This window comes from Anarhichas minor, unplaced genomic scaffold (assembly GCF_050575085.1).
Source record: "Anarhichas minor isolate MPS153535 unplaced genomic scaffold, ASM5057508v1 ptg000058l, whole genome shotgun sequence".
Taxonomy (NCBI): Eukaryota; Metazoa; Chordata; class Actinopteri; order Perciformes; family Anarhichadidae; genus Anarhichas; species Anarhichas minor.
In genome coordinates this window covers 6,664,627-6,679,361 of record NW_027466504.1, presented here as the reverse complement: position 1 = coordinate 6,679,361, position 14,735 = coordinate 6,664,627, and the positions used below count along the sequence as shown (strand labels likewise).

At 43.2% G+C, this 14,735-nt stretch overlaps 2 protein-coding genes across 4 annotated transcripts; one reads left to right on the top strand and one right to left on the bottom strand.

Moving 5' to 3' along the window:
- Positions 1-315: 315 nt before the first annotated feature.
- On the top strand, positions 316-6,547 carry csgalnact2 (chondroitin sulfate N-acetylgalactosaminyltransferase 2). Of its 2 annotated transcripts, none has more exons than XM_076076620.1 (8): positions 316-432; positions 2,347-3,189; positions 3,282-3,498; positions 3,645-3,746; positions 3,827-4,005; positions 4,102-4,196; positions 4,719-4,800; positions 4,882-6,547. In XM_076076620.1, exons 2-8 carry the CDS (start codon positions 2,538-2,540, stop codon positions 5,172-5,174), a joined length of 1,620 nt encoding a protein of 539 aa, XP_075932735.1. In that variant the 5' UTR covers positions 316-432; positions 2,347-2,537; the 3' UTR covers positions 5,175-6,547. The 2 variants fall into 2 exon arrangements, with proteins under 2 accessions (XP_075932735.1, XP_075932736.1); XM_076076621.1 differs by lacking the exon at positions 316-432 and adding an exon at positions 2,041-2,179.
- sec23ip (SEC23 interacting protein) lies at positions 6,487-14,598 on the bottom strand. Of its 2 annotated transcripts, none has more exons than XM_076076617.1 (18): positions 14,254-14,598; positions 13,046-13,539; positions 12,724-12,931; positions 12,401-12,594; positions 12,143-12,232; positions 11,948-12,068; positions 11,447-11,536; positions 11,202-11,343; positions 10,465-10,673; positions 10,270-10,367; positions 9,911-10,069; positions 9,556-9,651; positions 9,305-9,472; positions 9,065-9,220; positions 8,609-8,711; positions 8,304-8,486; positions 8,058-8,220; positions 6,487-6,939 (listed from the first exon to the last, which is right to left on the bottom strand). In XM_076076617.1, the coding sequence occupies exons 1-18, from the start codon at positions 14,384-14,386 to the stop codon at positions 6,858-6,860; spliced, it is 2,889 nt and encodes a 962-aa protein (XP_075932732.1). In that variant the 5' UTR covers positions 14,387-14,598; the 3' UTR covers positions 6,487-6,857. The 2 variants fall into 2 exon arrangements, with proteins under 2 accessions (XP_075932732.1, XP_075932733.1); XM_076076618.1 differs by lacking the exon at positions 14,254-14,598 and adding an exon at positions 14,082-14,231.
- Positions 14,599-14,735: the final 137 nt, after the last annotated feature.

Genomic DNA, 14,735 nt, shown 5'->3' with positions numbered 1-14,735 from the left:
CATGTTTGCACATTAAACAAGTAATCTGTCTCCACTTAAGTACTAATTCAATTCAGAGTTGTCAGCGAGTGTAACATCACAGATAAGAGGTTTGTTTTGCACAGAAAAATACAAAAATATATTTTGTTTCTGTTCACAGTGTATGTGTATGTGTTGATCAAAGTAAAATGTAATTATTTAATATTCTATAATTATGATAACTTTTAACGGATAATAAAAACGTTTTTATTATAAACAAGGAGCTTGAGCGTGTGAGATGACGACACTCGTTAGCAAAGCTCCCATTGGTTGGTTGTTGACCGGAAGTAGACTACGGTCCACTCTCTTCTCTCTGCTCCGTGGCATTTTGGAGCACAGGCTGTCTGCTGCTGCTGCTTTTACACTAAACTCACAGCTGTAAGCACAGGCAGGAATGGGCAAAGACGGAATTATGTGAGTAGTTGTTTGAACACTATTATAACTGCTTAGCAGGCTCGCTAATAGATATTAAATAACCCAAAAGCGAAGTGAAGCTCCAAAGACCGCTAAGCTAGCTACATAACCGTGTCAATATCCGGTTTGTATTTTCAAAGTAAGTGTACAGGCTATGTATGGTATCATATTTTCCAGAGGGACAGATGGTGCAGACATTTGGTCAATGACTAATGTGCTGAGTAGCTACAACACGACTTTGTATCCCAAAATGTGCATGACACAGATTGAATGTAAATGTCAATCATAATTCACTGTAAAGTTGTACTTTACAAGATTAAAAAGGCTCCCCATTAAAACGCCAACCAAATCAGATATTTAATGACATGCTGAGAAACATCCGGGCGAATGTCTTGTTTTTAACACAGCTCACTTTTGCCTGCTTAAGAAGTCTTTAGTCAATTCACTAGAATTTACAAAACCCTGTTAATGTATGAATGTGTAGTCTTTATGAGTTAATTAATTAAGACTTGGGATGTATTTGTACCAAGACAATGATATAAATGTCAAACCTGTACTTTAGCTTTCAGCCAATCCTGTGTTGCATTTATCTCTTATCTTGGTCCTTGGCAGCTAGAAAGAAGACTATACGCTCATCTATAGGACATAGTGCTCTATAAAGCATAGACTAATATGTCAAGGTAAAGACTAGCAGGAGTTTAATGTGTTTTTTTTTTCTTCTTGCATGTGAGAAGGGTGTGTCTTGAGAAAGTTCCCCGTGACATTGACTCTTTTTAATAAAACTATGCAGATGTGAGAACTGTGTTACACACAAACCACGGTGTATGTTAAAGGGGACAAAGCTGCAGAGCGCAATGTTTAATCCCACTGACATTATAAAACTTTCAGTGGGAACAGCACATTTTTGCGAGCCTTACACTCCATGAGCTTAGTATCCGTCTCTGTTTGCATAACCGCACTTCGGGGCAAACGTCTTGCAAAGTACAACTTCCTTTTTGGAGTCATGGAGGGACTCTCTTAAGATTCTGCGTTTAAAAATACCCAACAAGCAGCTCTCAGTGTACAGTTTTTGTTATTGTTTCCTCTTTTCTGACTGGTTGAAACCTTGAGACTTCGCCTAATCAGCAGAATGGCCCCTCTGTGAATATCTCATTGGACTCAGAACCCTGCTGGTTTTCATTATAGCCGTCTCAAACCTGATTTACACATTTTGAGGCCAGCTGAAGACTATGACTGTCAGGGTAAATAAAAAAACAGCATTACTTTGTGTGCTGAGGGTGTGACTGTGTGACCTTCAAGAAACAATTGTGCGTGGTATGTGGTGGATTAGATCTGGTTTTAAAGGCTCCATAAGGCTCGATACCGATCGGCTGGCCTTGTATGAGATCACTTTAGCATATAAGTCACTCAATAATCAGGAATACGTCTTCCAATACTGGGCTTGTTTTATATATTTTGTATATGGCTGTTCTGACAGAGTGTCATGCTGTTATTTTGAAAGTAAGCCGCTCAACCGGAAGTCAATGTTGAGTAGCTTGCTTTGGAGCTCGCCCACTAGTTTCCCTCTGTGCTGTTGTTTAGCTCACACAGCTAGTCGCCGTGTGTTAGCTTTCCAGGTGAAGCTCGTTTCTTCAGGTTGAAGTTAAATCTTCAGAATCTTAAATCTTGACAAAAGTTGGACACAAAGTGAACACGTTGCTACAGAAACATGTTTTATTCATTACCTGAATGACATTTTCACTGGCAGGTTGGTCAATTACACAATGTTGTATTATTAGATCTTTTTGTCTGATTATCTGGTAATAATCCACAATGTTTTGTTCTCTAAAAGTCTTCACAAATGGCTCCCTCCTTGTGTCGTGTATATATAATATTTGTTGTCTTATTGTTGATTTCTGTGATTTGTTGACCTAGGTGATCATCGCATGGATTTACCCAGGACAAATGTATGAAGACAGTTATAGGTTGGAGCCGAGAAACAAAACCTTCACAGTAAAATGACACTTCCAGACCTCTGAGATGATGTGCAGACGCACATTGTAAGTAATGTGATCAGAGGGGAAAGGGAATGCAGACTTGCCAGCTATAGCTTGTATGCAAGCGTGATGCCCAGGCGGGGGTTGACGCTTCAGGGCCGGTTCCGCTGGCTCTTTCTGGGCCTCTTCCTGCTGCTGGTGCTGCTGCTGTTCGCGTACCTGCTGGAGTGCACCCCTCCAGCAGACGTCAGCCTGGCCCTGCCCGGCCTAGCAGGGGAGAGCTACGGGAAGGACTACTACCAGGCCCTGATGCAGGAACAGGAGGAGCGCCACCTGAGCCGTGCCACCAGTCTCAAGCGCCAGATCGCCCAGCTCAAGCAGGAGCTGCAGGAGATGGGCGAGAAGCTAAAGCTCCTGCAGGACAGGAAGGAGCCGCCTGGGGTGCAGGGCCTGGCCGAGACGAAAGACCAAGAGCCGGGAGATCTGCTGGAGTACCTGCATTCTCAGATCGACAAGGCTGAGGTGAACACAGGCGCACGCCTCCCCAGCGAGTACGCCCTGGTGCCCTTTGAGAGTTTCACTACGTCCAAGGTGTACCAGCTGGAGATGGGGCTGACGCGGCACCCGGAGGAGAAACCTGTGCGCAAAGACCGCAGGGACGAGCTGGTGGAGGTCATGGAGGCGGCGCTGGACATCATGAACAACCCCGATGAGGAGGACGGTGTCGAGGAAGACATGCCGATGCAGAGACAAACCTACACAGAGGGTCACTTTACTGAAGGTAAGGTCCACACTGCCTGGCTACGGATGAATAAGTGATCACTGTAACCGATGTGTTTTCTCAGAGAGACATTGTTTTTTCATATTTCACAGGACTGTACAGGACAGAGCGAGACAAAGGGACTCTTTACGAGCTCTTCTTTGCCAAAGAGGAATCCAGCAGCTTCCGCCATGTCACGCTCTTCAGGCCTTTTGGTCCCTTAATGAAAGTCAGGAGCACAGCCGTAGAAACATCAGGAATGATTATCAACATCATTGTGCCGCTGGCAGGCAGAGTAGAAACGTTCTCACAGTTCTTACACAACTTCAGGTGAGAATGAACCAGAAACTGTTGACATGACCCAGCATGTCCTCTTCGAATGCGTGTTCAGGAGACCCGTTTACCCGGATTTAACCATTGTTCTGCAACCTTCGTGTTCTTGTGATTCATTTGAAAAATGCACGTGTGTTTTTTAGGGAGGTGTGCATACAGCAGGACAGAAGAGTACATCTCACGGTGGTTTATTTTGGGCCGGAAGGTCTGCCGGAGGTGAAGTCGTCTTTGGAAAAAATGTCAAGGTTTGTCCTCTCGCTGGGAAAGAGCTTTTCAAATGTTTGCGGTACTCTTGTGGTAGTAACGTGTTGTGTGTTGTTTTCAGGGAGGAGAGCTTCTCCAACTACACTCTGATCCCAGTGGACGAGGAGTTCTCCCGAGGCCGCGGTCTGGACGTCGGAGCCCACGCCTGGAAGAAAGGCGACGTCTTAATGTTTTTTTGTGATGTTGACATCCATTTCACACTTGAGTTCCTGAGCACCTGTCGTCTCCACGCCGCTCCAAGTAGGATTTTAAACACATTATTGTTTATATTCATTGTTTGAATAGTCCTTTTGTTTACAGGTCGACTTTTACTAAATTGTTCTCAACTGTTTGTAGATAAGAAAGTCTTCTATCCAGTGGTGTTCAGTCTGTACAATCCTGCCATAGTCTACGGGAATCTGGAGCTGGCTCCACCGACTGAACTCCAGCTGGTAAGGACGTCACGTTTCTCTCTTCATGGTATTTGTACAAAGATGATTTAAATGTGTGTTCTTTAAAGATCCCCATCACACGTGGTTTAAGACATTCTGCCTGCTTGGAACGGTGATTTACATCTGACATTCCAGCTACCGTGTTTAACACTCTTACTACTACAAATACTTATTTTCCCACATTTAAAACTCCAGTATCTATCAGTTTGCATATTTCTGGAGGTTTGAGTTTCCACATCACACTTGGTGTACGTTGCGTACTGGACTGTGATTGGCTTCCAAACTAGTTGTAATGTCATAAAATCATCTTGTACGTCAACGTTTCAAACTCCGATTTAAGGCGATCACAGAGGAATGTGAAAACAGCCTCGAGTGTCGAACTCTGCACAGTGAAGCTCAAACATCTGAATGAAGTAAACAATAAGCAAGTGGAAAAGGACTTAACTAAAGTAGTGACATCAAATGAATTTCAGTTCAACCGGATACGTGGTGTTCCCTCGTTTATTGTCTCCTTTCATATAGATTCACAAAAAAGATGCCGGATTCTGGAGAGATTTTGGCTTCGGAATGACGTGTCAGTATCGCTCCGATTTCCTAAATATTGGTAAGAAATGATGCAATTAATAATGAGCTAAGTTAACTCATAAACAACTGATAACGCTGACTTCAACTTTTACTCCTCCAGGTGGGTTCGACCTGGAAGTCAAAGGCTGGGGTGTGGAAGACGTCCACTTGTACAGGAAGTATCTCCGGAGCGACGTGATAGTGATTCGGACGCCCGTTTCCGGTCTTTTTCACCTGTGGCACGAGAAGCAGTGCGCCGACGAGCTGACGCCGGAGCAGTACCGCATGTGCATCCAGTCCAAAGCCATGAACGAGGCCTCCCACTCGCACCTGGGCATGCTGGTCTTCCGGGACGAGATCGAGGCTCACCTCCGCAAGCAGGCCTTCAAGACCCAGACCAAAACAGAGGACTGAACAAAGCCTCTCCATTCCCATCACCATTCCAGCATTAAGACTGTGAGACAATACTAATCGCACTACAGCAAAGGCCTGTTTACATGGATCCTTCTGCATTTCACCACATAGCTGTAGACAAATGAATGTACAAACACAGACGTGAATCAATGTGAAAGCTAACAACGCGGTACAACAGCGTTACCACACACAGGTACACAATCGGCTGGCTAATGTTGAACTTGCTGGATGAGAACTAATATGTAATATATTAGGTTGCCGTTGTATTTTATGCCGTTATGATCTTGGGGAAACACAACTTCTCGCTAAGCCATCCTACCTGCTTCAAACACGGCACCTGATTTTCAACCAGTCTCTTCACCGTTATCACCTTCTGCTGGATTACCTGCTGAATGTCACCTCAGCCAGTAGATTTCAGCCCCCCCCCCCCTAAAAAATAATATCAAACAAGATCAAAAACTACCAGCTGCTGATGTGTAGAGTGGAAGAAAGAACCCAGTTACAAAAGGGTAAGAAGTCCAACTTTACAACTATTTATTTAGGTTGACAAAAGGAAAAAGACGAAGTTGCACTTTGTTAAAATGGAGGTTAGAAAACGCAAGTTGACCCCACAAGCAGAACATTTCTACAAGTTGAGCATCAAAGCAAATTACAATCTTTGCCGCTCCAGTTACTGGCGGTTGTGTACGGAGTCGTTCTGTTCTGTTAATATTGTATTTATAGGTTGTTTCAGACTGGCGATGTGTTTAAAAAAAGGGAACTTGTTTTGTGTGAGTCACTCGATCTTCCTTTGCTGAAGACGGCTTCTAAGTGACCGGTTTAACAGAGAAGCATGATTTACTAAAGAGCCAGGAGCAAAGATGAGCTTATAGCATGCAGCGCTATGATATCAGGTCTGTGTGGACCAGTATGACCGTCTAAATAACTAACACTCGTCCTCACAACGCTATCATTCCTAATACTGGACTGAGTTTGAATGTTACAGGTACTCTTGTAAATACTTTTCTAATATTTTTTTGTTCTTGTGAGTTGTACATGACTACCTGCTTGAAATGACATGAAATGTTATTCCATCTGATGAGGTTAGAGAGATGTGATGTTAATGAGAACAGCTGTCAAAACCTGACGTAGAGCAGGCAGGAAGTGCTTTACTCTCCTCACAATGAAAGCTTATTCATCTCATCCTGTATTCTTTTTAATTCATGTTTTGCTAATATTACAGCTTTTTGTCGATATGTTTTCCTCGCCCCTGCAGGAGGAATGTTACACGTCTTCCTCTCAGCACTACACAACCATTCGAACAAAGAACATGTGCAAGGAAATGATTTATTTTGAAAATGTTGGCCATTAAATAAAACGTACAGAAGGCTGCATTAACTGCTGATGAGTCATTTCTGCTGTTTGCATTTGCTTTGATGATACACATCGAATACACTTGATCAGTTCTATAATTTAAACTATAAAATGTAATATCAAACATGCCCGCGTCTTTAAATCTACAAGCTCATTTGTAATGCTTCTTAATTTAAGACAAATGGCATAATACAATTGTATTATTCATCTGTAGACAATAAACTACATGAATAGAAAATAAAAGAAAGAAAATAGAAAAGTTAAAATCTAGGTAAACTGACGTGAAATAAACCGAACGGCAAAGTTTCAGACGGGCTTCTCTTCATGGTATTAGTGCGCCATCTGTTCTGGATGGATCCCGATGGTCTTGTAGATCTCTTTCAGAAAAAGCAGAGCCGTGTCTTCAGATTGCCTAAAAACAACAGGAGAGTTATTATAAAGGATTTCCCTTCAGCTGCTAACGGCTCACTCGTGTTACTAATGACATTAAGGCTGGATCAGTTCCACTCCAGTGTGTGATTAAGTCACCAGTGTGTCAGCACGCACGCACGACACCAGGACCCTGAAGCAAAAACAATAAATATCTATATATATATATATAAAAATATATAAATAAAAATAAAAAATATCTATATATATATATATAAAAATATATATATATAAAAATATATATATCTATATAAAAAAATATATATCTATATATATATCTATATATATATAAAAATAGATATCTATATAGATAGATATCTATATAGATAGATATCTATATATCGATATATATCGATATATATCGATATATAGATAGATATATATCTATATATATAGATATATATCTATATATATATCTATATATATAGATATATATCTATATATATATATAGATCTATATATATATATATATAGATCTATATATATATATAGATCTATATATATATATATATAGATCTATATATATATATATATATAGATCTATATATATATATATATATAGATCTATATATATATATATATATATAGATCTATATATATATATATAGATCTATATATATATATAGATCTATATATATATAGATCTATATATATATATATATAGATCTATATATATATATATAGATCTATATATATATATAGATCTATATATATATATATATATATATATATATCTATAGATATATATATATATATATATATATATCTATAGATATATATATATATATTTTACAGCTGGTCCAATCGGAACTTGGAAGAAGTTATTTTTCTTGAAGTTTTGCAGATACAGCAGCAAGAAACTTTTAAAATCGAGACTTACTGTAAAAAGTGCCTAAAAGTCTGGAACCATTACATTCTTGGTATTTTTGTTTGATAAAGTATTTACCGATTCATTTACAATTTAAATTTCAAAATAATAGCGGATACATCTTCTGTTGATCGACTATCATTTCAGCTTTTGTTGACTGAATCTGAAACTTTATCACTAACATGTGACCATGCAGCGGAAAACAGCCTGAATGAAGAGGAGGTTCTATGTACCAGTAGCAGAGATGACTCTGGAGGGCAAACAGGTACTCGTTGAAACTCTCGATGGGCTTCTCCTGCAGCACGTAGTCGATGCGATTCCCTCCATTCAGCATCCCCACCTTCACCTCAGGCTCCTCCTCCTTTAGTGGCTCCGGGCTCTCTGGGATCTTATGATCTGTGAGAAACCAGGATGGAGTTATAAATATCTCACAATACAGTAATAACTCGATTGAAGAGCCACAAATGAGAGAAACTCACCCTCCCGCGCCTGCTTCTCCTCTTCTTCGATCTGATTGGCCACCATGGCCAGCTCGGCCTGAAGCTGGGCAGACGAGGTGTGAGCGCGAGCGAAGTCGTTGAGCGTCTGCCAGGCGCTCCTGAGGGAGCTGATGAAGCCGTGCTTCAGGTCGGAGCCCATCCTGGTGAGACTCTCCTTCAGCTCTGCGACACAAACAGATTCATCACTAAATCCATCCGCAGGGAGACGAAGACCCCAGCAGCGGTCTGGTTGTAAGGGCGACGCAAGCAGAAATGTACGGAAACACGATGAGCGAGTGTCGTACCGAGATGAAGCCTCTTCCTCCCTTTGTGGTGCGGGATCAGAACAGGCTTGAAGTCCATGTCTGGTAGTATCATGGGCTCAATCCTATAGGCCACTGGGTCCAACTGAAGGAAAACGAGTCATTGATGAAGCCATCCGATAGTAACGCATACAGTGACTCCGCTTCACTGCTTTCATCACAATTTAATTATACAATTATACAATTATACATGTATAATTTCATACAGAGTAACTAATGTGTAGGGTTAAGGGGGAATTACTATGTTTCTGTGACTTTAATATGCAACACTCTTAAGTAAAAAGACTCATTTTAAGAATTATAGCTGATGCCTTTGCACACTACAATAATATGTAAAGACTTGCAGTTAAAAACAAGAGAAACGTGCTAAAATAATAACTTTTGTAGCTTATTCAGCAGTAATTCCTTCAGGATGCACAGGTTAGACGAGCTGCATACCGGATGGTAAATATTGAAGAATCCTTTGCACGTGGGCAGCTGGTACGTCTCTTCGATCTTCTCCAGTCCCCGGACTGTCAGAAACATGCCGATTGGCGAACCCAAGGCGAAGAAATTAATCGGCTCAAAGTCCAGAGCGTGGTAAACCACCGACACCTGCAGAGCAAATAATGTTATTAAATGTTAAGAAAAGCTCAGAATCAGCTTGAACATGAATCCCTTATTGCGTTTGAAGTTTACCTGCCCAGTGCCAACTTCAAAGTAGTTGTAGTCGACGTGGATGGAGCTGCCCACCGGAAGCTTCTTCACAGAGGGATCAGGAAGAGCTTCAGCTGCTGGTGGCGGCGCCGCGACCTGACTGACCTCTTTGAGCTCCGCCTTCTTCTCCCGGGCGGCTTGACGTGCGGCCTGCAAAACCGAGACACCAAGGAGTGCGTTTACCGCCACCGTCGGTTTGCGAGCCTCGCGGGCACTCGAGAAACTTCACGTACCTGCTTGTTCACTCTTTCTTTGACAAACTTGGCGATCTTCTTCCTGGGACCCAGCGGGATCCCCATCTCCTTCAGGTCCTCGATTGTGCACATAAGCTGAAAGAAGCGGGACAAAGTGAAACAGCCACCAACATCTTACAAAGAAGAAGAAGAAGATCAAAATATGAGCTGCTACCAAATTACCTCCCACATTTCAGTACTTAATTACATTTAAAATGTTCCTCCATGACGTCAATCAGATCTTATTATTATTTATAATGTTGGCCTTTTTGTAAACCACAAACCCCTCCTTGACTTACCAACGTAAGGAAACACGTTTGACTTTATGACAAGCAAAGGAGGCTTTTATTCTTACAAAAGATTCAATGTCAATCTTCTCCTCATCGAAGGTGTTCTTGTACTCGGTCAAGCCCAGGTGTTCCAGCATGGCGGAGAGATCCTCAAACTCCTCCCCGTCTTCTTTGGGCTCCTCTTCCACAGCTGGAGGGGTGACGGCATTAGTTCCCTGTGTCACCTGATGGGAGAGGCGGAGTTTACAATCGTGCACTGCAATGTAATGATCCATTATGCACACCAGTGTGTCAAAGAGCTGAAAGCCGTTTCTGATCAGTTATTACATGCATCACATTCAGTGGGGAAATGCATTTTAATAGCAAAATCAGATGTTTGATAGATGACACGTTACTGTTTATGTTCCATTAACTGGTGTGTGACCTGTTTGGTGTGTCCATTAGCAGTGGGTAGGATTGGCATGGCCAGTGCAGAAGAGCCAGTCTTCTGATTTGACAACAGGTCAAAGAGAATCAAGGAGCCTGCGAGTGCAGAGGAGAAGCAAAACAATCCATGTGAACCACAGAAGACAAACACAAAGCCAGCGGTGTAGAAGCTGAGAATCAACTGGTTTGGTACCTAAGCTGTGTCCGGCCACTGATGTGCTTCCTCTGTAGTCTGGGTTCCTCATCATGAACAGGGCATAAAGTCTGTTAATCTCTTGGGCAACTGTGTCCATGATGGTCTGGCAGTAAGTGGGACTGTTGTAGAAGAGCACGTCTAACAAAGTCTCATTTGTAAAGTGACGTAAGCGTCCAGTGCTGGGCAACGTAATCTTCTTTATCCTCCTGCAAAGAGAAATAACAAATGTGGCCAGATTATGATTAAGAAATAAAACCCCATATATATATATATATATATATAAAAAATAGGACAAGTCTGGTGATGTTTTTCTCATTGTTAACAAATCCCACGAAAAAATCAAAACCAAAAAGTATTGTCTGACGCATCTTCTTCCTCCATGCTACAGAGCTCCTTTATTCAAATACTATTAAAACACATCAATGAGCCACACTGGTCCTTCATTACCACACTACCGCCCACCCACCCATTTTTGAAGATGTGTAATAGAAATGCACTTTGGGCAGAGTGCCACAGAGTATTGAGAGACAGACAACTGCACTGTTGGGTTTGGTCTTTTCATTTGCCGGCAATAAGAAAATTACCTTTTGTACATTGAATGAAAAACTGACTTTGAATGCATCCATGGATCCACTGTCATTTACACATACGTCCTTAAGGAGCATTAACTTCTAAAGTGTGCGTTGATCATCATCAAAAGCTTCCACAGTCCGTGTCAACCTGCCTCTCCTCACCTGTCCACCCCTGTGGCATCTCCATGTAGCGCCGTGTGCCACTGGACGGGGAGGAACTCCACCCTGCTGATGGCGTGCTCGTCCAGCGGTATGTGGAAGTGACTGTGCAGCAGCTTCAGCGACACGCTGCGGAAGTCGTCCACTGAAAGCACAGGGATTACTTCAGTACGGCTTACTTCAGGAACACCGTCACCGCGGAGGCTACACCAAATTCTGGCCAACGGCACGATTTGTTTGGCACTCACCACACTCGACCATGCTCCGGAACCTCAGGTCACACACGGGACCGATTCCATGAACCATGAACACGACATGATCCACCTTTGCGAGCTCACCTGAAACAGATGCAGAGGACGGACGTGTCATTCCACACGATCACTCATCGCCCTGTTAACATCTCAACACACACCTAAAATCTGAACTGTGCTAAGTCACAATTAAGCTGCAGTACTTAAACAGCTGGATATTAAAATGTATCTCACACAGTTGAATCGGACTGAACTGTTCCTCATAAAACAGATTGACGGCTGGCACTTCCTCTAATGTCTTATGAGATGCATCATCTCACTTTATGATGTCCTGACAATTTATTTTTTCTATGGATCAATGAGCTCAGAGTTTATTACCATTTACATGAGGAGTCTAACATGACATAGTACACGCTGACTTTTATGTTGTTGTTGTTTTTCAAATAAGTGCCTTCACTTCACATTAAATGAACTGGGGGCCCAGAGGAACTTGACTACCATCTGGTACTTCATCATGGTCATCATCAATCCCTCTCTTCACCACTCTGGGCCTGGTCTGCCCGTCCTGAGTTGTGCCCCACTCATCTGGCATGGAGGAGGGCTGAAACTGCACGATCACCTACGGAGGCCAACAGAACTCATTAGGTCGAACTGACAGGATGAATCGTTTACTCTCATCAGACTGTGGTTTACCTTCGGATTGTGCATGACAATGGTCTCTCCTGATGGGAACTCCAGTTTACGGTGCCACTGGTTGGTAGACACGGCTTTCTTATATTCTGCCTGGAGTTAAAGACATACTGTTTAAGTATATAAAGTGGTTTATAACACAACAAGTGCACATTAAAGTTGATGAAAAGGAGATATGTTTTGCCTGGAAGTGGCAAGATGTTGTCCCTCATTTGATTAACACAATAACTGTTTCTGGTCAAACGTAGCAGTGAAACGAACCTCCAGCTTGTCACTAAACTCCTCAGAGTACGGAACAAAGCGACTATCCGTGTCCCCTTTGTAGAACCAGCTGCAGCGCCGGACCTCCGTGGGCTCCTCTTCCCAGTACACCGCAGTCCGCATGCGGTCATAGAGCTGCACGTCGTACCGACCTCCGTCCGTACGTATGATCACATTTTCTGGGTCCGGTTGAACTGGAAGAACAAAAAAGGCCCACAAAGGCGTCAGAACATCTCACAGCTTCATTGCTCTGTGACAGCAGTGACACTGCCACGGTTACATGCTGTGGTTTCTCTGGAGAAAAACATTCATGGTCCACACACCTGAGTTATAGGTCTCCTCTAGCTGAAGAGAGTCAATGAGACTGAAGGGAAGCCAGACACTCTTTGACTCCACTTGCTTGCAGTAGAACCAGTGAGGCTGAACAGCCTCATAGACATTGTAATTGTGTGGCATCATGGGACCAGCAGGGACTATCGCTCCGGCAGTGGTGGCTGTAGGCGGAGGCTCTTGAAACTGTGTGGGAGGAGGCTGAAGAGAGAAGAAATCATATGAGGCATATAGCTGGTTCTCCGTTATTAGCGATTTCAATAACCGGACAAACAAATCTGATAGTCACTGATTAGCATATATATATATACACACCTTTGTGAATGTGGATCCTGACAGCGGGAATGTCTGTGGCGGAGAGCTGAGAGCGTACGGATTCTGCTGAGGCGTGTGTGTTAGTGGCAGGACCTCTGGAGCTGGAATATAGGGCCGGGCTCTGCTGCTGGTGGGGGTGTGCCGGTACGGGTTATGACTCTGTGGCTGCATCTGTGGAGGCGGTGGGGTCATCGTGGCGGGGGGAGGAGTGTGACGCCCCATAGGGCTCTGGTAAAGTGCACTGCCGAACGCTGGAGGTGCAGGATGGTTCATTTGGGAGCCCGGCGGGGGTGGCGGAGCCACGCCGACACTGCTGGGAACAGACGGCGGGCCCGTTGATGGGGCCGGAGGCGGGCATGGCGACTGGCCGATGGCTGCGAACGGGTCACTGCTGGTTACGGGGCTGGAGAAGTAGTTGAACGTAGAAGGGGCCGGCCCATTCCCAGAGGTCTGACCTAGAAAGCTGTCTTCTTCTCCAACGTCAGTGGAATCAACTAATAAATCAAAGCAGGAATTTGAACAGTGACTACATGTATTTGAGACTCTACAGTACAAGGGACATCCAAAACAACAGCTACGTTTAAACACAACAGAGGAAGTGGGCATGTCCAAGAGTCCAAGGGGACATCTTATAATGTCCCACAAAACTCCAAAGACATTCTATTTACAGTGATATAAAAGATTACAGATTTAAATAATTTATGGATTATCAGCACTGCTGACGATTTCAGTTTAAAAACAATGTATTACTCAATAAAACCATTTCATCTCTATAGTACATCAGTACATCTACAACAAACACCTGCCACTGAGGATGTTGTGAAAGTGAAAACATTGTATATGCAACCCAGACTACAGCTAAAGTCTGCTAGTTTGACATTAGTGTTTTTAAGAAGGACTTTAGTTTGTCAGCTGACGCAGACAGAAGGACGTGGCCAATTTAAAGACATGTTTGATGACTGGCTGCTAATCCTCCTGATGTAGCACCACACAGGGTATAGTGTGTACAATACACATCACTGTGAACGAGGCTCACTTCACTGACCGACGACCGTCAGCTCAGACACGCTGTTTCTATCCGTTTCTCTCGCGTTTCACACTGAGTGACAGCTGACAGTAGAGCAGGAACCGGGGTTAGCTAGCTAGCTTAGCCTGCTAACGACACCGCTAGTGTTCAGGACGTTTCCTCAGTCGGTATTTCATCTCACCTCCTGACAACACCGCTGGACCAGTGGCCTGACTCACTGGCATGAAAGGCAGATTGAAGTTAAACTCCGGAGCACCGCTGAACAGTAAATTTGCACTGGTGTTGGCAGCATTATTATTCTTTCTATCTGCCATTTTCCCCTAAAATCACACGTAGCCAGTGACGTTGCAGCCCGGCGGTGACCGCTCGGTTCTCCAAACGGTGGTTTCGCTGCCCTCACAGATTTCACCGACCTCTAGAGCATTAATAGCGTATTAACATAATGCAGGACGGCTGAACACATCTTCTATAGGTCTGCTAAATCCACGTAGGTTGTATGACCGTTGTTCGTTGGTTGTAGGAAAAACAAACACTTCCTCTCACTACTGCCGCCTACAGGTCAACCCGTTCAAATACAGCGAGCACTGTCACTTTGTATCATTACTATGGGCTAAAGTAATCAATGCTATTTTTAATTAAGCATATTATAATAAACGAGTATAC

Coding starts and splice junctions, on each gene's coding strand:
- sec23ip (XM_076076617.1), bottom strand. CDS start 14,386: ATGGCAGATAGAAAGAATAATAATGCTGCCAACACCAGTGCAAATTTA. Junction 13,540..14,253: donor TCCAGCGGTGTTGTCAGGAG/GTGAGATGAAAT, acceptor TTGATTTATTAG/TTGATTCCACTGACGTTGGA. Junction 10,674..11,201: donor GATGCCACAGGGGTGGACAG/GTGAGGAGAGGC, acceptor TTCTCTTTGCAG/GAGGATAAAGAAGATTACGT.
- csgalnact2 (XM_076076620.1), top strand. CDS start 2,538: ATGCCCAGGCGGGGGTTGACGCTTCAGGGCCGGTTCCGCTGGCTCTTT. Junction 4,006..4,101: donor TCGTCTCCACGCCGCTCCAA/GTAGGATTTTAA, acceptor AACTGTTTGTAG/ATAAGAAAGTCTTCTATCCA. Junction 4,801..4,881: donor CTCCGATTTCCTAAATATTG/GTAAGAAATGAT, acceptor TTACTCCTCCAG/GTGGGTTCGACCTGGAAGTC.